General features: G+C 39.7%; 1 protein-coding gene across 2 annotated transcripts in view; it reads left to right on the top strand.

Annotated features, from left to right (window-relative positions):
* klhdc8a (kelch domain containing 8A) overlaps window positions 1-22,319 on the top strand; it is a 91,938-nt gene that overhangs the window by 40,828 nt on the left and 28,791 nt on the right. For both annotated transcript variants that reach the window (XM_034167400.1, XM_034167401.1), the window contains 2 exons: window positions 17,076-17,177; window positions 20,242-20,390. In XM_034167400.1, coding sequence (XP_034023291.1) covers window positions 17,076-17,177; window positions 20,242-20,390 — 251 coding nt within the window. The remainder of the gene's footprint in view (window positions 1-17,075; window positions 17,178-20,241; window positions 20,391-22,319) is intronic.

The raw sequence follows: 22,319 nt of genomic DNA on the forward strand, positions 1-22,319 counted from the left end.
CTTTCGGTACAGCACTCATTAGCACTCATGCTGAAATGAAAAGTATATTCTTCATGTCTTATCTTGTGTCCATGCTTGTACTGCTGGAGGTAGAAAAAAAAGAAGTTAAAATCTGTCTTTCTTTATGAGTATTTAAAACAATTCAGAATTAATGTCATTCTCTACCCAAAAAATATTTTGACTCATCCTGCACTCATTAGGATTTACATTTGTTGAGCTAAATAGCATAAAATTAGCTTTTCAATTACTTAAAGAAAATGTCCATTAGTGTGTCAAAGGACTGAAAAGCAGTTTCATGTTTTTGTCTAACAGACAAACATATTCATTTGGTTCAAAACATTTGGTTTAATTTTTTTTTTTTTTTTTTTTTTTGGTTTTCTATTGTGCAGTGTTGGTTAAAACACATTTAAAATTGATAGTGTTTGGTTTGACCTAGTATAAACACACCTCAAAACATCTTTAACCTTTTAAACCCTAGAGTCCCCAAATTTAACAGCAATAATAAAACATTTATGCCAGGCGAGTGAACTGTCCAAAAAATGCCCTCGGACCCCAGAGGGTTAAAAACGACCAAAACGTCCTCCTCTGTACATCATCTAATTTCTCTTTATTTTTTAAATACGTTCATCTCCTTGTTGATTTTAGGATTTTACGCTCCTGTTATAAGACAGCGATTGCAGCACAGTGGTAGAGTGGCAGTCTGTTAATCAGAGTTTTTGCAAATTGCAGGTGCGAATCCCACGGGTGGCATTTAGTTTTAATTTAACCAGGATTATTTAACCGCAGGGTTTTGTATTGGGTCCCCTTTTATTTATGATTTATATCAACCCAGTTATTTTCACTAATTATACACCATTATCTAATCTATCAGTGTCCGGTGATTATAATTATTTATATACCCGGCTGGACATAATAAAGACATAATGAGAGCACACTGCTTCATTCATGTCATTTTATGACTGTACGTCTGTGACCATAGCTCATAGGCACAGAGGGATCATTCTTGTATTGTCCACTCAGTAAGAGGGATTAAAATTTGGAAATTGCTGTGTTTTATATGGTTTGTGGTTTTCATTTTGTTTCTCCACAGCAGCAGCGTGATGTGGTGCAACACATTCCAGCTGCTCACATTGTGTTTGTGCACGCCTGCCCAACCGGGTGTCCCTCCCGACTTTGCCGTGATGTTTTCTTGGTTAGCTCATTCAGGTTGTTTTGCTGTGATTCGCCCTGATTCGTGCTTATTCGTGCTATGTGTGAAGGTGCCCTAAGATTAACCTACGTAATCACTGATACCTCAGATAGCAGTGCATCAAGAACCATCATTCATCAATAGTTGATATAACTTCATGGGCAAGAAGGGGTGTTACGTAACAGATAAAAGTAAAAATAATAATTATAAATTGCTACTTTCGTCCACGCAGCACACCCTTTGCAATATTGCAGTTCCTTTTGAAATGTGTGTTGGACCTATGGAGGATTGCAAATGCAATGTTGAGTAGCTTGTTTGCACTCGTGTACTCCATTTTCCACTTTTGCAGCCCACACGTACCTTTTTGACAACCATCCACTGAACAGTATGGGCCTGTATGTTGCTTTCACACTGCTTTAAAATTCTAATTTAACTTTAAAGGCAAGATATAAATGGATCACACACTTGAGTAACACAGCTTTGATTACTAAAGTGGGTAACCATCAGTGGTGGGCACAGATAACCAAAAATTAACTTCAATAACAGATAAGATAACTGAAAAGTTATCTTAGATAAAAGATAAACCGATAAACCACCCAAAAATGTATCGGAAGTTACTGATAATCAATAACCAATAAATTCCGGTGTTGTCTATGGGACATTTGCAGTTACTAAAGAGCTGAAATTGATTTTTAACACGATCGCTTTTGAAAGCATCAAAAGCAGTTAAAGACCTAAAGAATAAGCAAGAATGTTTGACCATACTGCCTCCTGCAGGAAGCAGCACAGACAAATCCTGAGAGCACCCACGAAATTAACTCTTTACTAATCGTAATCGTTTTTCTTTCAACATTCTGCCCCTGCTGGAAGCTCTTGTTTATAACAGCGCTCTCACCACAGAGGCACACCAAGCGCAACCATAAGGCCAGCTCCCTATCAATTTCAACACTCCGGTCAGGCGGAGGTCTTGAAAAATAAAGTCATACTGTTGGGAAGGTGTCGTAGCACGGACCCACAACAGGGGGCGCAAATGAACGGACAATAAGTAAGCCAAAAGGTAACAATTTAATGTTGTGATATTACACAACGAAACGTGTCTTAATGTTCACAGTCAATAAACACCAGGTGACGTGTGGGCAGGCTCGAAGATAGAAGACGCCCGACGAGAGAGAAGCCGCGTCCCACACGGCCTCCACCACCAACGGCCTGAAGAACACCGGAGCCGCCAAGTCCCGAGTCCCCAGGTGGCATCTGTCTTCGGCTGTCGACCCTGGTACTGCTGGCAGAAAACAGAAAGATGATGTGTGAGTGTGAGTCCGCACACTCAGTAATTAACAGTCCAGACACCGTTAGGAGGGAGCACCTCCACCTCCAAATCACACACACTCGTGCAGCTCCTGATCAACCACTTATCTGGGACGGGGTGCGAGGTGAAGCCGTCACTGTCACACCAAACGCCAATCCTCCAGACAAGGAAAGCACCAGGAAAACGGCTGCAACAGAAGTTCAGATTACTATTCAACGTATAAGTCAGCAGAGAAAATTACCTTAGTACTGGTAGTCGATTTCTCGGCGGGGAGGTGGAGTTGCAGTCCGGCTTATATGGTGGTGTAGATGAGTGACAGCTGGAGTAATGAGTGACAGCTGTCACCTCCTCTGGGTCTGGCGCCCTCTCGTGCTTGGAGCCCGCACTCCAAGCAGGGCGCCCTCTGGTGGTAGTGGGCCAGCAGTACCTCCTCTTCAGCGGCCCACACAACACATACTAACTTATGGTTTTTTGAAAATACTGATAGAATAACTCCATGTCAATTCTGTCATTTGTACAAAGTTAAAATATAACATATATCTTTTAATGTTGAATAAGGCACTAATTCTGAGGTTTTGTAACAAACACAGACGACAAAGCATTCTGGGTAAAAGTGCTAAACAGTGATTGGTTCAGTAATCCATTATGTAAACCAACACGTTAATGTGATGTGTGTCGTGTGTTGGTTTAAAGATAAATGTGCTTTTGTAAAATATTCCATTTTTATTTGTAAAAACAGGCATTTTTACAGAGCCCTGGAAGTGCTATCGCAGTTGCATGTTTTAAAACTTTTATGATGTTGTAAAACATGCACTCAATATTAGTAAGTAAGTAAGTAAGTAAATTTATTCATATAGTGCCTTTCACAGACATAAGGCCATGTACACACGTTGTCGGGTATTTGTAAAACCGAATATATTACCCTTTCAGTTTGGGGAAAAAACTTCATCCACACTATGTCGTTTACTGATTAAAATTCTATCCAATCAGGAGCCTTATTCTCTTGTCGTCACTTCCACAAAAACTAAAAACATGGCGCCAACTTCGTTCGTGTGGACCGATAAGGAGTCAGAATTACTTCTAACCTTCTAGTTTTAGAATACAAAGTTAACAAATATATGCACACAAAAAGAGCCTGGACAATGGACAATACCAACACTTTGAGAGCAGCCATGTACCCAGACATTTAATACTGCCATGAACACTCCTGGCCAGTAGATGGCAGTAGCGGCCTTGAAAAAATGTCAAACAAAATTCCAGATAATCCGTGTCTGCTACATTTAAGATGCGTGGAATTTAACAAATGCAAATACACTAACGTCTATAAACCCAGAGAATATATTCACTTGAGTTTTAGGCACTAGAGTTTAATGCTGTTATCTGTGGACCCTGAACAGAGTGTCTGAAATGCATTTGTCCTGTCTTGAACGTCTGAGATTACCTTATGCTACCCATAATGCATTGCTGCCTGGCACAGCATGTGCTCACAAAACCTTAAAAATTAGCACATTACTTTAAAACGAAAACATATATCTGATATTTTCACTTTATAAACTTCAGACATGACAATAATTTTAAATAACTTGTCACTTGTCTAAAATGAGTGGTTACAATTTGAACCATAAGTTAAACATGTATGCCTCTGGATGACTTGGTGACATTGTGATTATATTAGTATGGTGTTAAAGGAAATTACTTTTTTTTTTGGTCACCAGTTCTCCTTTGTTTACAGACAATAGAGTGGTTTCTGTTTGCAGAGGGTAGAACAACATACTTATGAGGAAACTTTTAACAGGTAGGTCTCAACAGCTTTAACAGTTTTAAAAATGTTTTTCACTGTTCAGCTTAGTTTAGTAAGTTATCTGACGGTAATTCATCGGAAGATAATTAGTCCGATGATGGTTTTTAAATTTATCTAAAATGATAATCCGCTAATGAAAACATTATCTTCGATAATTATCTGTTATCGGATTATCGGAAGTGTGCCCACCACTGGTAACCATGCACTTGGACTGGAATGTTTGACACAGTCAAGTGCATGCATGATTGGTAGCAACTAAGCTTTTCTTTTGAATATCCTAATTTGTATAATGATTTTTTGACACCCTGAAGAAGATGTTTTGAGTTGAAATGGTGATTTTTTTTTTCTTTTTTTTTCTCATTAAAACCAATCTCCTGCCTTGAGGTTATGTGTTTTGTGTGACTACTTTAGCTTGTAATAATGGTTCATAGAAAAATGGATGTTGTGTTGATGGCATGGCAATGTGTACTTTTGCCACAACTGGGTGACTGCTGTTTTCTGATGCTGTGACTGCAGATGGTATACAAATAATGAATGTTAATGAGTTCAATGGTACAAATATTTCATTAGGGGAAAGATGCAATGTTCCATTCAATGATTGAAAGAAAGAAAAAACATTCATTATTTGTTTTATGTAATGATGAAAATAAATCCTTGTCATTTGATAATTTTATGAATTTATAAATAACAGAAAAGGGATATTTGGTGCTTTGACATCAACAGTCTAACATGAACTTTCAATAGGAGTCCAAAATTGTTCTCAGTGAACTTGCAAAAAACAATTATGATGATGTAGTCCGTGACGCCGTGCACTGACTTTGTGTACAGACCGCCATCTGCTTTCCTCACTCCAGCGAAAAATCGCATCAGAAATTTGTCAATGTCTCGATCCTAACTTCATTCTCTTTATCTTAACAGCTCTTCATGCCTCCGGAGGGCTTCAGCGTAGTGGATTTGTGTCTGTGTGTGTGTTAGAAGAATTAGCACTGTCAATTAACTCCTTCAAATCCCCATCCATCAGCAAAACAAACTCAGCCAAGTTTAGCTAAATCCCGCCCCCACTAGTGTGGGCATGCAGTATGCATGGGTGGTGGTCGTAGCGTGCAATGGCACAATACTTATGGAACCAAATCTGCATGGTAAATGGAACCAAATTTGCACGCTAAATGCAACACAACACAAATGGGATGAATAATCCATGTCACGTGACATTCAAAGCACCAATCAAATGACAAGGATCCACTCAACTGTTATACTGTATAAAAGCTGCATAATGAATTCTGTCGTGCACTAGACTGTTTCCCTTCACAACGGTGATACAGTGTTGGCAGATGTGGATGATTTTATCCAGTTTTGCACTCTTGGTCACCCTGATTTTGGGGAAAGACAAATTAAATATGAGGTGCTTTTAGAAACACCTGACAGTTTTCATAGCTGTGCTGCTGCAGTTTTGGTGCTTTGATATGACTTTAAAGAAGGTTTGCCTTCGAGGTAGGATTTGCACTGTTTTGGCTTCACCATCAAGAGATTTGACTCTCCATCTGCAAAAGGCAAATGCTGTTTGTAATGCAGTTCAGCAACATAGAGCTGAAACAGAGTCGGAGGACCCCGATAAAATGTTTGTTTGATTTTCAAACACGCCTTGTTTACCTGCAAGTGAAATAAATGTTTGAATTGATAAGTACAGAGAGTTGTGTGGAAATGTTTTCAGAGACAATCCAGAAAGGAGGCCTGCCATCTGGCTGCTTCTCGCACATTCCCTCTCTTTCTGCATCAGTCTGTCTCTACATCTCCATCAAGATAAAGAGGAGAGGAAAATATTCAAATAAAAGACAGAATGATGGAGACAATGTAAAGAAAAGGTGGATGTTGAAAGAGACCCAGAAAAGAAAGAAAATTGCAAAAGAAAAATGGGTACAATTTTCTCAATTTTTTGAATTTCCATTGTCTTGCTGATGAACTTCAATTCAGTTTGTTCATATAGCGCCACATCACTATATAAGTTGCCCCAAGGTGCTTCACATGGGTAAGGTCTAATCTCATCAACCCCATGAGCAAGCAGTGATGACAGTGATAAGAAGAAAAAAAACTCTCTGGCTTTTTATTTATTTATTTTTTTAAGGAAGAAACCTCAAGCAGACCAGACTCAGACTGCTTAGGCCAGTCTAACAATAACAGGGATCAGACAAACTACAACAGAATGTTTACAACCATGCAAAACACAATGAAGTTAAAAAAATAGGGTTCAGAGTGCAAAGTGCAATTGCAGGTTATGTTGTCCACGTTAACACCCACTTTGGCAAGAGTCATTTGGTCAGTATATTATCCTATCCTTTCTGTCATTCAGCCATGGGTCCAACAGGCAATGTCGGCCTTTGATTCTCCAACAATATAGTCCATGAGCCAATCAATTTAAACCTAATCGGTACCACTTAAAGGGACTAAACAACGCTTACAGTCCAGCCTCAGTGTATCATGGCCTACCCAAAAAAATACGATAGCCATCCTAGGGTGGTAGCCATAGCCACTGTGTCCATGTTTTTCACACAGACCTCGCTAATGCCCGGTCCGTACTCACAACACATTGGTCTGATATTTCCCCATACAGACCGAGCAAGTGAGGGTAATAATCCATTTATTATATGGCTAATATATATATATATATATATATATATATATATATATACACACACACACACACACACACACACACACACACACACACATGTGAACGCCCGAATATGAAAGATGCTGATGACTCATAGACAGAGCTCATAGTCACAGCAGGGCAGTTTGCTTCACCTCCGAGCTGGTTAAGTTCACCTCGAAAAAACAAACAAACAAAAAAAAAATGGATAGACCTCCTCTGCTCACTTCAGAGCTCTGAAGCTGAGCTAAACAGCCGCTCACCTCAACTCACCTCCGAGCTGACGGCCGGTGTCCCAACAGAACACTGGAGCAGAGCAGGAACTTGCTAACAGATGGACAAGGTCGAGCTGGTAAACTTTCAATATGTGTGTTTTTCCAGATGCTGTTGAGATATTTATGGAGTACGTTCATGTCCAAATTGGTTTTTCTAATTGCATTTTTAGCTTCCTGGTTTGTAAAGAAAATACGCGTTCAGACTGATTGTGATGGAAACCGGTCCGGATATGGGAAAATATCTGATTGGTAATCAGCCAATTAGAGCGCGCGTAGCGTCACAGCCATATAATAATGGGTTTTATTTTTTAATTGCTTGTATGTTATATATTGTAATGGTTATGTTGCTGTAGTTTATTTGTCCATTATTATGTGCTGCTGCCTTTCTTGGCCACGTCACCTTTGTGAAAGAGGTCTAGAGCTCAATTATTTATTTAGTTAATTTTTAATCTGGTTACATAAAGGTTAATTAATTACTTAATTAAAAACTATACCACATTATTTGTCTCAACATAAAGATTCCAAAAAGGTAAAGTTTGGACTAACTATGACAAAATGTTAAGGAATTATGGGGTAGAATAGTGACAGAAAGTTAAAGTTGCTTCAGTTTTGGTAAGAAGTGGTGCAAATTATTGTTTGAACTACAATAATAAGATTAATAAATGGAATAGTTAAAAGTGGTGCAAATTATTGGTTGAACTACAATAATAAGATTAATAAATGGAATAGTTAAAAGTGGTGCAAATTATTGGTTGAACTACAATAATAAGATTAATAAATGGAATAGATAAAAGTGGTGGAAATTATTGGTTGAACTACAATAACTACCCCATAACAACTACCCCATACGTGATAACTTAGTATGACACATGGTGCAAACTTTTTCTTTTTAAAATGCTATTAACCCAATAATTTACATCACTTTATTTATTTATTTATTTTTTTTACCAAAATTGAAGCAACTTTAACATTTGATCCCTGTACAAACTAAAATTGACCTTTGTCACCATTCTTGCTACTTTTCCCCATAACTCCATAGTTTTTTTTCGTGGATACTCCAAACTATACCTTTTTGGAATCTTTATGTTCAGACAAATAATGTGTTATAGTTGAATATATGATTGAAGCATTTTTAAATTTTGACCCCTGTCTAGTACTTCATTGACCCCTACCTGGCTATATCTACCACCCCAGGATGGCTATCATATATTTTTGTGGAGTCCATGATACAGTGAGGCTGGATTCTAAGTGCTGTTTAGTCACATTAAGTGGTACTGAAAACTTGAGTGCCCCAAGGGCTAGTAGCCACAGCATCTCAAACAGAGAGAAAGAGTGTAGAATTAATCACCTGAAACTAACAGCACATAAAACATTAAATTCTAGCTGTAAACTAACAGCAGAGAGGTTAATAATGTGGGGGGCCAGCAGGTCAAATACCGGCAGGCTGATATGAAGACAAAACAGGACAAGGCATGGGGGTTGGAAAGTGAAATAGATTCAACAATCTGGCAGTGAGTTGTGAGACAGTGAGGGCTTAAATAAGGAGCAAACTAATCAAGGTGATATGGAGCAGGTGTGTGGAAGTCTCTGGAAGGGGGTCTGGCCGGGGAAGAAAAAGAGTGTGCATAGTGCAAGATAATGAAGAAGGAAAACACAGAGTAGAGTAATGAAAGAGACGAAGACACATGAGCAGGTGCAAGAGTAGGAGTGGATGAAAACACAGAGCAGAAAGAGTCATAGTGAGAGACAAAGACACAAACTAAGATGAGGCAAAAAGTGAGAACAAAGATAAATCAGAAACCACGGACAGAATTCAATACAACTATGACCAAGAATGAACTAAGCATGAACATGAACTGAAAAGTGACTTGTCAGAATAAACGCAAAACTACAATGGAAACTAATCATGGCTGAAGGAAGAAATAAAAGATAAGCAGGTGGCAAAACAAAACTATTGGTTAAACAGCAAATAAACAAAATCGTGACTACAGAATAGTGCAATAAATAAAACAAGATAACTGATAAACCAAGAATGCAATAAATAACAAATTGAACATAATAAGATAAGCATCACTGAAGATAAATAATAACAAAAACCTGTGACTAAAGTATAATACAATAAATGTGATAAGCAGAATTAAACTAAGACTAAAGCAAAATAGGGGACCAAGAGTGAAAGCAAACAAACAATAAAGTAAAACTAAATACGTGGCAAAGAAAAGATACACAGAGAATAAATGAAACAAAACCAGTTCATAACTGAGCATGACCCAAAAGAACTGACAAGACATGATGAGACATGAATAAAACAACAGAAGGCTCTGAGCAAGGTATTTGCTAAGGACTCAAACTAATAACAACTGGCCCGTTTTGTAGCCAACAGTGTGAGCTTGAAATCCAGAATTGCATCACACCATGGAAAGTGGAAGACTTCTCATTTTGGAGTTTGGCTTTTTCGGTCAAAACTTCTAGATGTATGCTTGAGGCCATGAAGATGATTACTGAATCAGTGCATTTGCATTTTTTAGGGGGGAGGGGGCAATGATTGTATAATCAATGGAGTAATCATGTCCAGACTCATGAGCACTGAGTTTAAGATGTCCACAAGGCTATCAACTGAATGATCATATAAAGAAAGTGATGTTAAGTATCAGGCGGTCCAAGTCCAAGTTCATATACTGTATGGTTGAGGAGCTGATGTGATGCTAAGATGATAAACAATTATCTCATCCTCATGGACAGGACAGTGAAACTGTAAACTTAATGTGAGTGATCTGAGACAGCTGATATCAGAGAAACAATGTTAAAATCAGAGATGGTAATACCAAATCCAGGGTGTTTCTGCTACTGTGAGCCAATCCCTGAAGGCATTGATGAAATCGCAGCATTTCCATAATTTCCAGAAATGATTTGCTGGGGGGATTAGAAGTCTTATTTACATGGCTGTTGAAATCACCAACAATCAGAATGTTGTTAGCATGAGTTGCCAAATCAGAGGTAAGCAGAGGTGGAAGACTCTCGCTTCAGAAAGTAAAAGCCCTACCATGCATTGCTTCTACCCGTGCACCTAAAACAGGTGACCTCAGTAATGATCTCATCCACCTGCCTGAAGCACTGAACTAATTACAATCAACCGGTTTATTAGGAAGATACAACAAATATGTGGTTGGACGTTTACTTTCTAAAGCTGGAGTTTTCCATCTCTGGAGATAAGCTCACCAGTTTCATCTGATAGTTTGGAATATGAACCCAGAGGCCAGTAAACGGTGACAAAGTAACATGCCTGATTTTTGTTCTTCTGATTGTGACTGCATGTGGCAGCTTGAAAGGTGCAGAGAGCCAAATGTTCAAATGGATTCAATTTAGGACCCCCAAGAGCCATTAAGCAGATTTATAAATTAAAGCAGTTATTGTTCTTCCTCAGCGTTGGCAGATAAAGTTTGACAGCAACTAATTGTAAAAGAAAAAAAATTACAGCATCTTCCAAGGAGCAGGAGGCAGTTTGATTGTTGTTTTCCCTCATTATCAAGTTGATTCATGCTTTTTTATCATCTGAAGTTCTTAAGCTTGTCTGAAGTGTTTCAGGAAAACTAGTCCAACAGAGAGCATGGTAAATGGACTGCATTTATATAGTGCTTTTCTATCTGTATCAGACGCTCAAAGCGCTTTACAATTATGCCTCACATTCACCCCGATGTCAGGGTGCTGCCATACAAGGCGCTCGCTACACACCGGGAGCAATAGGGGATTAAAGGGCTTGCCCAAGGGCCCTTAGTGATTTTCCAGTCAGGAGAGGATTTGAACCCATGATCTTCTGGACTCAAGCCCAACACCTTAACCACTAGACCATCACCTCCCCCGAGGTGAGCATTTATCCTAAATTGGAATGGCTTGAATAAAATACAATCAAATAACTCAGTTTCTTCTTAGACGTCTCTGTAGCATTGTGGGTTGTTATTTTGGTTTGTTTGAATCTGAACCAACAAATCTTAACTACGTCTTTAATATGCATATGTTGCGGACATGAATGAGCAAAGCTCGTCAGCATCTCACCATGTCATTTAGGGCCCGGTCCCACTGGGGAGAGGATTAATTGCGCACGAATTGAGTATACAAATTTCGAGCATTTGTTGTTGTCCGCAACAAAAAAATTGGCCTGAAATGACAAATCCTCAGTATGCATTATGGATATATTAATAATGTATAGTGAATATATGATGAACAATCACGGCTGTATAACGCATGTATTGAGGAAACAGATCGGACGCATTGTGATTATCACAGAAGTATTACAGATGTATTGTAAATGCATTGCGCACATGATGCGGGAACAGCGGTTGTATTGCGCATGCAATTGCTGGACTTGGATAAGTGAATTGGTATTCTAATAATCATAGTTGATGTTCATGTTGTCATGCAAGGGATAACTGTTCATTAGTTTGGGAAGCCGCTCGGGGTTGTGACACGGTGCTTTTTTTCAAAAAGAGAGACTTCAGTGTCTGTTGCGGCTGTAACAGCAACTCTTCCTTTTGTTGGAGTTAAATAAATGTTCTGAAAGAGAACCGAGTTCCACAGATGACTTCTCTGCAGCTGGGGTTTTACAGTATGTTGTTGGATGGCATCAACTCTCACACTACGTCTTTGGGGATCCATAACTACATCTGTACGTCTCCACAGCTGGACTAGCAATGACTGGCAGGTATGTCGATTTCTGTTTGTTAAGCAGACATAATACAAACGCTTTATTCATGGCCAATCTGTATGCATTCGCTACAACTTATTTTAGTTTGTGATGTGGACGTGATAGGCACACAATATATCCATTTTACACACTGTCCCAGTCTGCTGCCAAGCTACTCCCCCCCCCCCCCCCCCATTACAGTCCTCTTAACCCCCAGCCACTTTAAGCATTTTTTAATGTAGATGTAAATTAATATTCAAAGTTTTCAGCTAGTTGACAGCAGGGCTGTACAATACGGTCAAATTATCATATGTCAATAATGTCATAAATTGTCATTATATGTCACATATACAGGATGTCCATATTCTTGAGCTTCTTAGGTGGGTAGGGAGAGTTCACATGGGATAAAAAAGCTTTGCAACCTACCGTCCCTGGTTCTCAAGACCAGGCACCTAAGTGGCTCTACACACTCTCTTTTATTTATTTATTTTTCTTAAAGAAATTTAGGTGTTCCTTAGTAAACACTAGTAGAGTTCCACCTTAGATTTGGAATGTATAATAGAAGATATACCTTACTGAATTTTCATATCAACATGCTATACGATATGACTATGATTTGACACAAAGTGTAGCAACAGTGAAAATTAAACATTCTGAAACAAAACAGTAATAACACTCGTTTTGCACTCATCATAAGATTGGGATACTGTGCCCTCCAAAAGTATTGGAACATTTCATTCATTCATTCATTCATCTTCAAACACTTTTCTGGGTGCGGGTCACACACATTTTAATTTGATTATGCCATTTTAAATACAAGAAATACAAAAAAATAAAGAATCAAAATTTATAAAATTATCTTCCTCAAACTCAAACTGAAAGTAAATCTCTAAAATGTGCTAAAACCTGTAAATAATAATCAGTTTTATTGCTAGTTGTCATTAGACAAGTCAGGGGATGGAAACATGAACATTTCAAAGTCACTGAATATGTCTTGGACTTTATTTACATCAATTATGAAGAAATACAAAAGTTTCTTTCACCAAAATATCTAATCTAGGCTTTCATCTCAAATGTACTTTCTGTCAAATTGTAGCTGAACTTTCAGTTCTTCTTTTTAAGAAAATCCTCCTCTACACCACTTCATCAGGAAGCTGGATTTTATATTTTTAATTATATCAAGTTGTAGAGATTTGCTTTCAGTTTGAGTTAAAGAAGATAATTTTACAAAAAAAAAAAAAAAATGTATCTGAAATGGAATAAACAAATTAAAATGTTTCTCACATTTTAATATTTGTTTCAATACTTTTGAGGGCAATTGAGAAACACCGAGGAGCAGCATCTTATTTTTTATATATAGTGCAGCAGATAAGAGACTATTTAGAGTGGAATCCTGCAAATGGCCATACAAACATCAAATTTGGCACAAATAATCCCTAGACATTAACTCTTAAAAAAAAAAAACTGATTGGCCACTTGAATTTTCAATAGGCAGCCAGGTAGGGGTCAATTGAAGAATTACACAGGGTTCTAAATCAGGGGTGGGCAACTTGTTCCAGAAAGGGCCAAGAGGGTGCAGGTTTTCTTTGCAGCCATTGACTCCACCAGGTGATTTCACTGATTAATATCACTTTGAGCAAATGGAATCAGTTAATCAGTGAAATCACCTGGTGGAATCAGTGGCTGCAAAGAAAATGTGCACCCTCTTGGCCCTTTCTGGACCAAGTTGCCCACCCCTGGTCTAAATTAAAAGATGCTCCAATCATATCGAAAACTACACCACGTTATTTGCCTGATCACAAAGATTTCAAAAACGATATACACTCAACAAAAATATAAATGCAACACTTTTGGTTTTGCTCCCATTTTGTATGAGATGAACTCAAAGATCTAAAACTTTTTCCACATACACAATATCACCATTTCCCTCAAATATTGTTCACAAACCAGTCTAAATCTGTGATAGTGAGCACTTCTCCTTTGCTGAGATAATCCATGCCACCTCACAGGTGTGCCATATCAAGATGCTGATTAGACACCATGATTAGTGCACAGGTGTGCCTTAGACTGCCCACAATAAAAGGCCACTCTGAAAGGTACAGTTTTATCACACAGCACGCCACAGATGTCGGAAGATTTGAGGGAGTGTGCAATTGGCATGCTGACAGCAGGAATGTCAACCAGAGCTGTTGCTCATGTATTGAATGTTCATTTCTCTACCATAAGCCGTCTCCAAAGGCGTTTCAGAGAATTTGGCAGTACATCCAACCAGCCTCACAACCGCAGACCACGTGTAACCACACCAGCCCAGGACCTCCACATCCAGCATGTTCACCTCCAAGATCATCTGAGACCAGCCACTCGGACAGCTGCTGAAACAGTCGGTTTGCATAACCAAAGAATTTCTGCACAGACTGTCAGAAACTGTCTCAGGGAAGCTCATCTGCATGCTCGTCGTCCTCATCGGGGTCTCGACCTGACTCCAGTTCGTCGTCGTAACCGACTTGAGTGGGCAAATGCTCACATTCGCTGGCGTTTGGCACGTTGGAGAGGTGTTCTCTTCACGGATGAATCCCGGTTCACACCCTCCAGGGCAGATGGCAGACAGCGTGTGTGGCATTGTGTGAGTGAGCGGTTTTCTGATGTCAATGTTGTGGATCGAGTGGCCCATGGTGGAGGTGGAGTTATGGTATGGGCAGGCATCTGTTATGGACGAAGAACACAGGTGCATTTTATTGATGGCATTTTGAATGCACAGAGATACCGTGACGAGATCCTGAGGCCCATTGTTGTGCCATCCAAGAACATCACCTCATGTTGCAGCAGGATAATGCACGGCCCCATGTTGCAAGGATCTGTACACAATTCTTGGAAGAATGGCAAAGAATTGCACCTACAAAGCTTCAACAATTAATGTCCTCAGTTCCCAAAAGCTTATAGGGTGTTGTTAAAAGGAATGGTGCTGTAACACAGTGGTAAACATACCACTGTCCCAGCTTTTTTGAAACATGTTGCAGGCATCCATTTTAAATTGAGCAAATATTTGTGCATTGTCATGGCATGGTAAAACAGTTGTGTGTTCTTTCCTTCTTGTGTGCAGCTGCTAAAGTATGTTTATGACAGATTTAACATCTCGTTACAATCGTCCAGACAAGCTGCACTCTGATGCGATCCGCTGGTGTCACTACTCGCTCTGTTTACTTCTTTACTCCACTTGACGAGCTGCACATCGTGTTGGCAGTTAGATCGTGCCACGTATCACGACATTTATGCATGAAGGATTTTTTGAACATTTCAAAATTCTTACGTCGGCGCCCCACTTACGTCCTGTCTGCGCCCGTTAAAGATGAGATTACTCTCCAGCACAACACAGGTCATGCTAGTGTGTGAATCAAGTCATGCTACATGTCACCAGGTCTTTTCTGAGATATGAGTTGAACCTACGGCAGAGATGGAAAGCCTTTCAAATCAATGAAGATGAATAATTTATGTTAAGGTTGTGATTACATCCACCTTGATTAAATGCTCAGATATCCAGAGTTGGCACCCAACTAGTGGTCATTGGTTACACTGACCGGGATTATTTCAGTGCTGTATTTCTTCCTGAAACAAGATTGGAATTGGTCAAGATGCATGTTGAAGACATGATGGCACTTTGGACATGAAGGGGAGTTGTCATATGGGCCTGTCGCTGGTCAGAGCCTTGGGATTTTTTCGAGGACAGGTGCAATCAAGTCAGTGTTTGGGCAATCAAAGACATAGCCATATTCAGGGGAAGCATTGTCCTACTATCAGAGAGCATAGTTGGGATAGATGGACTATGGCATAGGCATGGAGACAAGGTGGTGAATAATGGAGTGAATGCCACAAGAAGTCAAGCTTCACATGCAGTAAATGCAAGTCCCCGTTGCGCCAATCAATAACAGAAGCTGAACATCTGTCTTTTTGTGTGAAGAAGTTCATAAAATTGTCTGGGGAAAAGATCTTGGGAGTGCGCCTGGGCAGGTGGGTGACTAGATTCAATCGGGAGCTGAGTGTAATAAATATGGCGCAGTGAAGACATTACATCTATAGTGTAATCATGTATTTTTGAATTTTGGACAAATAATCCATTATTTTCTTCTTCAAAGGGCTCTGGAATGCAGATCAAATAGGAAGACAGCGACTATAGGGAGGAGGACTTTTACTTAAACATTTTTTGCATCCTTGTGGCACCTCCATTCATCTCTAATTGGGATCATCTGACTCTCTCTCACCCCATGATCAGGACATAGATTTGGCACAAATTTTACTTTAACTGCCTTTCTTTATTCCGTTCCAGATCTACAAGGAGACAGAACCTCACAGAGGTTCTTCTTAGACGTCACTTGCACCATTACAGTGGTTTAGAATATTTATGATTTTTCAAGGCTGAAATACTTATAGTTGGTGCAAACAAGCCTAAGGTTGAAACATCTGTCCTTGTGCATGCAAACACATTTCCTTTGTACAAACAAATTTACAAGCATTTCTGCACAACGTTAATACATGAGGGCTCGGGTATGCCACACAATCTGCACAGTCCATGTTTGCAACCACTGTGTGACCTATTTGTACGGGGTATGTACTGAATAATTAATTGTATCATAATTTGTAATAGTTTAATGTGCACCGTTATCCAGCACATCCTGTCGGCGTGTGACTCTAATCTTAGCTTATGCAGCTAAATCACAGAGCAGTTAATACTGAGGGTCAGCGCTTATCAGCAGACTACACTGCCAGACACAGGAGCAGTATAGGGAAGCATTTTTTTCAAAACAAGATGTGAAATTTCAGCTCCAGTTCATCTGAAGGTACACAGGGGACTCAAGCCTAGATTTGCTCTGTTTTTCTTTTTTAAAAACCCAGGAACACAGTCATACGTAAGTGCTTTAAATAACAAGCTTTGCGCCTGGTGGAAAGACAGCTTCTAAATATATTGAACAAAAAAAGCTGCTCTTTTGCTGTGTCTGTGCTTCTCCTAACCCTTGTGTCCTTGCCGTGTACGTACAGATGGCAGCACACGTCCTGTTAGCTCAGGTCACACTCTGTAAACAAGGTCAGTGCTGTCCTTTCCACCCCAGTGTGGGCTGAGCTATTAAATAAACTTACACAAATTTTGCTGTCTCCTGCTGTTGCTACTTGTTTTTTTCAAAAGGTGTCTGGTTGAAGTCAGAGGACACGGTGGCGATGAAAACCAAGAGAGCTGACTTTGTCGCTGCATTCCTCAGAGGCCGGATGATCGTAGCAGGGGGACTAGGTGAGAGATTTTCACAGCATATTAAACATGTCCAAAAGAACAGATCTAACAAAGGTTTGTCTTACTGCTTAATATCCAACCCTTGAAATTTCATATTGTAAAATAATTGTTAAAGTCTTCAAATTAATTTTATGTTTCACTCCAGCTGATTACACGTACTACTGCATTTTCCAGAGTATAACACAGGTTTTAGTTATTCATTTTTACTTATTTATTTTTGTAGTTGTCAGTCCTTGTCCATGTAGGTCTTGTTCCAGTAGCTCATTTCCCATCAGTGTGTCCCGTTTCCTCAGCAGCTGATGCGGACCTTGTTAACCCAAGGTTTTATTTACTTGTCTTTCACTCATTATTTTGAGGTAGGTTGCGGGAGTAGCATGGGGGCCTAGCCTGGGGACCCTTACTGGATGAGTGTCCTGACCAGGGTTTGAACCATTGACCTGTTGTGTATTTATTTTTAACTGTCTTGTTTTTTAGTTTCACTTTTGATACTCTGTGTGCTTCTTAACCTGTGTGGTGCTATACAATGCTGCTGGAACCTCAGTTTCCCTGAGGGAGTCTTCCCACGGGATCAGTAAAATTCTGTCTATTCTAATCTAATCTGTTGTTCAAAAGGCAGCAATTTTATCACCACACTATCCATGCTGCTGTGGAAGGTAAAGTCCAAAGTGGTCCCAGTGGTAACTGGAGCACAAGGAGCTGTAACCCCAAATTAGAAGAGTGACTCCGGCAGATTCTAGGCAAACATCAGAGGTCTCTGTCCAAAAGAGTGCAGTCCTAGGAACAGCTAAGATACTGCATCAAACCCTCAAACTCCCAAGCCTCTGAAGCTTGAGGAACACACATTACATACAATACATTGATATGATTTAAAAATGTAAACAGTTGTTTGATAAAAATGGCTTCACACAACCACTAACCATGAGTGACAACAAAACGTTTTTGTGTTATCATTAATATTCTCTGAATGATGGCCAAAAAAATTAATAATTCTGACAGGGTATGTACAACCCCAATTCCAATGAAGTTGGCATGTTGTGTAAAATGTAAATAAAAAGAGAATACGATTTGAGAATCCTCATCAACCTATATTCAATTGAATATACCACAAAGACAAGATATTTAATGTTCAAACTGATAAACATTATTGTTTTTGTGCAAATATTTGCTCATTTTGAAATGGATGCCTGCAACACATTTCAAAAAAGTTGGGACGGGCAACAAAAGACTGGGGAAGTTGATGAATGCTCAAAGAACACCTAATTGGAAACAGGTGAGTGTCATGATTGGATATAAAAGGAGCATCCCCAAAAGGGTCAGCCGTTCACAAGCAAAGGTGTGAAAAAATAGTCCAACAACTTTCTCAATGTTCAGTTGCAAGGAATTTAGGGATTCCATCATCTACAGTCCATAAAATAATCAGAAGATTCAGAGTATCTGGAGAACTTTCTACACGTAAGCGGCAAGGCTGAAAACCAACATTGAATGCCTGTGACCTTCGATCCCTTAGGTGGCACTGCATTAAAAACCAACATCATTGTGTAAAGGATCTTACCGCCTGGGCTTAGGAACACTTCAGAAAACCATTGTCAGTTAACACAATTTGTCACTACATCTACAAGTGCAAGTTAAAACTCTACTATACAAATTGAAAGCCATACATCAACAACATACAGAAACGCCGCCACCTTCTCTGGGCCCAAGCTCATTTGAAATGGACAGACGCAAAGTGGAAAAGTCTGCTGTGGTCTGATGAGTCCACATTTCAAATTGTTTTTGGAACTCATGGATGTCGTGTCCTCCGGACAAAAGAGGAAAAACACCATCCAGGTTGTTACCAATGCAAAGTTCAAAAGCCAGCATCTGTGATGGTATGGGGGTGTGTTAGTGCCCATGGCATGGGCAACTTACACATCTGTGATGGCACCATCAATGCTGAAAGGTACATCCAGGTTTTGGAGCAATACATGCTGCCATCCAAGCAAGGTCTTTTTCAGGGACGTCCCTGCTTATTTTAGCAAGACAATGCCAAGCCACATTCTGCACGTGTTACAACAGCGTGGCTTTGTAATAAAAGAGTGCAGGTACTAGACTGGCCTGCATGCAGTCCAGACTTGTCACTCATTGAAAATGTGTGGCACATTATGAAGCGCAAAATACAACAACGGAGACCCTGGTCTGTTGAACAACTGAAGTTGTACATCAAGCTGGAATGGGAAAGAATTTCACCTACACTACAAAACTTCAACAATTAGTGTCCTCAGTTCCCAAACGCTTATTGAGTGTTGTTAGAAGGAAAGGTGATGTAACACTGTGGTAAACATACCACTGTCCCAGCTTTTTTGAAATGTGTTGCACGCATCCATTTCAAAATGAGCAAATATTTAGTACTTTGAACATTAAATATCTTTGTGGTGTATTAAATTGAATATAGGTTGAAGAAGATTTGCAAATCATTGTATTCTGTTTTTAATTACATTTTACACAACATCCCAACTACATTGCCATTGGGGTGTAAATCAAAACTATAAGTCAAACCTGCTTTCCTTTTCAAGACCTCTGCCTCATGGCTAGCTCAGTGTATACTGTCAAGGTAAATGATACTTCCCTACAGCAGTGGGCAGGGTGCACAAAGGCAGAAGTGCTGACTCATTGGCTGTGTTTGGGTTTGTGATTGTCTTTGATTCTATTAAAAGCTTTGACGGTGTTTAAACTCAACTTCGGCTTGTTAGTAGCTGAGAATGTACGGGAGACAAAACTGAAAGTTATTGGCTAGCTGTAGCTTCTGATACATTTTTAGGCGGTTTAGCATTATAAAATATAACTTTTCAGTTTTCTGATTAGCAGTCATCAAGACTAACTTTTTGGTTTAATAGGTGCGACTTATACCCTGAAAAATGTGGTAATGTGTAATCAATAAAACATTTATTTCCTCTCTGAATCACTCTATATGTTCTAACCCACATTAGACTATGGAATTGTTTCAGCCTCCTGTAGATGCAAAAAGCATATATGCAGTATTTAATATGTTTAATATCTGAGTGTTTGTTGTTACTGTGTTTTCCAGGTCACGAGCCTTCAGCACTAGACACAGTGGAGGCCTTTCATCCCCAGAGGAAAAAGTGGGAGCGGTTGGCTCCTATGAACTTCCCTCGATGCTCAGCCTCTTCTATCGTCATCAGAGACCGCCTTCTTGTGGTAGGAGGCGTCAACCAGGTAAAGTTAAAGTAAAGTTTGTTTCATTATTTGTCATACAACCTTGACAAAGTCACACTGAGCTGAAAAATATTTTTGTGTAAGTTGCTGTTGTACAGTATCTGTTCGCTGTAACTGTGTTGACAGAAGCACTGAATACCTGCAACAGTAATTTGTTTCCACATTCCAGGATCTTTTTTTGTTTTCATACCAAATTGGTGAAATAGTTTTGATGATGCACCCTACATTATTTTATCCCATTATTTGTAATTTGGGCATTTACCTGTCTATCATTTAAAGCCATACTGTCTGTCTCACCAGTCATTGCCTATCACAGAGCAAACACAGCGGTCAGAGCTTTTAAAACCGTTGTTTCTTTTTCTCAGAATGGACTGTGGTTTTGGTCTAATACACCCATCACACTGAGCCATGTTTCCACAACGTCTGCAAAAAATTGTGAGAACCCACCCATAACTGGTACAGCTTTGTAGAAACCAAGCAGAGACACCAAAGGGCATGGTGTTTTTTCTCCAGGGATATGGAGGATGTGTTTGAATTTGGGACATGTTGAAAATATGCTCGGCAAGGACATGGGTGAATTACTACGCAGTAAGAATTAAATAACCATGTATTAATGTCTGCACTGATGTATTATTGACTTAATTAACCCTGGTAGGGACTTCACTGATGCAATACAAGTGTGGCATGGATAGACTCACACTGCAGCTGTCTGTGGGTTGCTTTGTGAATGATCACTGTCCATGGTGCTGAAGCCAGCCAAAGGAAAAAAACAATAACTCCTTTCCAACAAATTGTTAAAAGTGACATCAAAGCAGATACACACTGAGCATGTTGGAGAGCTGAAAAGTGTAGCACTTGTTGCAGTATTGATACGATCAGGATGGGTGCAGTGAGAATGTGGCACACTCGTGTGCGCTGTGAGTGTAGTAAAAATGTAAGAATGAACTGCACAAAAAAGTGCAAAAAAGTGCTGTGTGATCACATTTTTGTATTGTTTCTTTGAAAATCGTGAAAGAGAGTAAGGTTTTGTGAGAAATTTAGTTTTACTGTAGTTCCATGTTTTGCCAGCAGGGGGACAGCTTCCCAGTGAGACAGCTTAGTGTGTTCAAAAGCCCTTGTCTTCAGAATGGCAGAAGTGAGGGAAGGAGGCTAGGGTCAGCTCAGCGCCCAAAGCATACCAACGCACATGGTGCACAAGTTGAAGGAAGTAGAGACTGTAAAGCAGCCAAACATGGGGAGATGTTTGAACAGAAAGCTAAGACAGCCACAGTACAGCAGCTTTCAGAGAAAATAGATGTGCTCACTAAGTTAGTCGACTCATTGACAGACACAGTACAAAAGGGACACGCATGTCACTGTCCCACTGACAGACCCAAAGTAACGAGAAAAGAGAAAATCTATGGTTGCCCAAAGTGTGTGCAGGACGGCGTAAGAGATTGCAAACATTGCTTTTTGTGTGGTGAGCAAGGCCAGCTATAGGTTGTCAAAAAAATCTGAAACAGCAGGGAAAAGAGAACCAGTTGCTGTACGGGGACAAACAGTAACTGATACCCTTTCCAAATCCCACCAAGCAGAGGCACAAGCTATATTAAACAGTGGCCATATCACTAGTGAGAGCAACAGGCTGGGGACAGCTTACGAAATGAGTAATGGCAACAAAAGATACGGATACGGACCTGCCTATCATGCTGACTTGAGCGCCATTGTCCACAAGAGCATTTACTGCAAGGCCGTTGAGGATACACTTAGCTAAAGCTTTCCTGCCTATCAGTTTATTGAGAGGATCGTTGGTAGTTGGTGTGACATTACGCAAAGACTTAGCGGCAGTTTTCTCATGTCCGTATCTTTCCCTGTAGTGAGTTTCATCACCCTTGGTGATGAGCCCCACCAGAGTTGTGCCATCTGCAAACTTCACTATGTGGTTTGTGC

Source organism: Thalassophryne amazonica, chromosome 3 (assembly GCF_902500255.1).
Source record: "Thalassophryne amazonica chromosome 3, fThaAma1.1, whole genome shotgun sequence".
Taxonomy (NCBI): Eukaryota; Metazoa; Chordata; class Actinopteri; order Batrachoidiformes; family Batrachoididae; genus Thalassophryne; species Thalassophryne amazonica.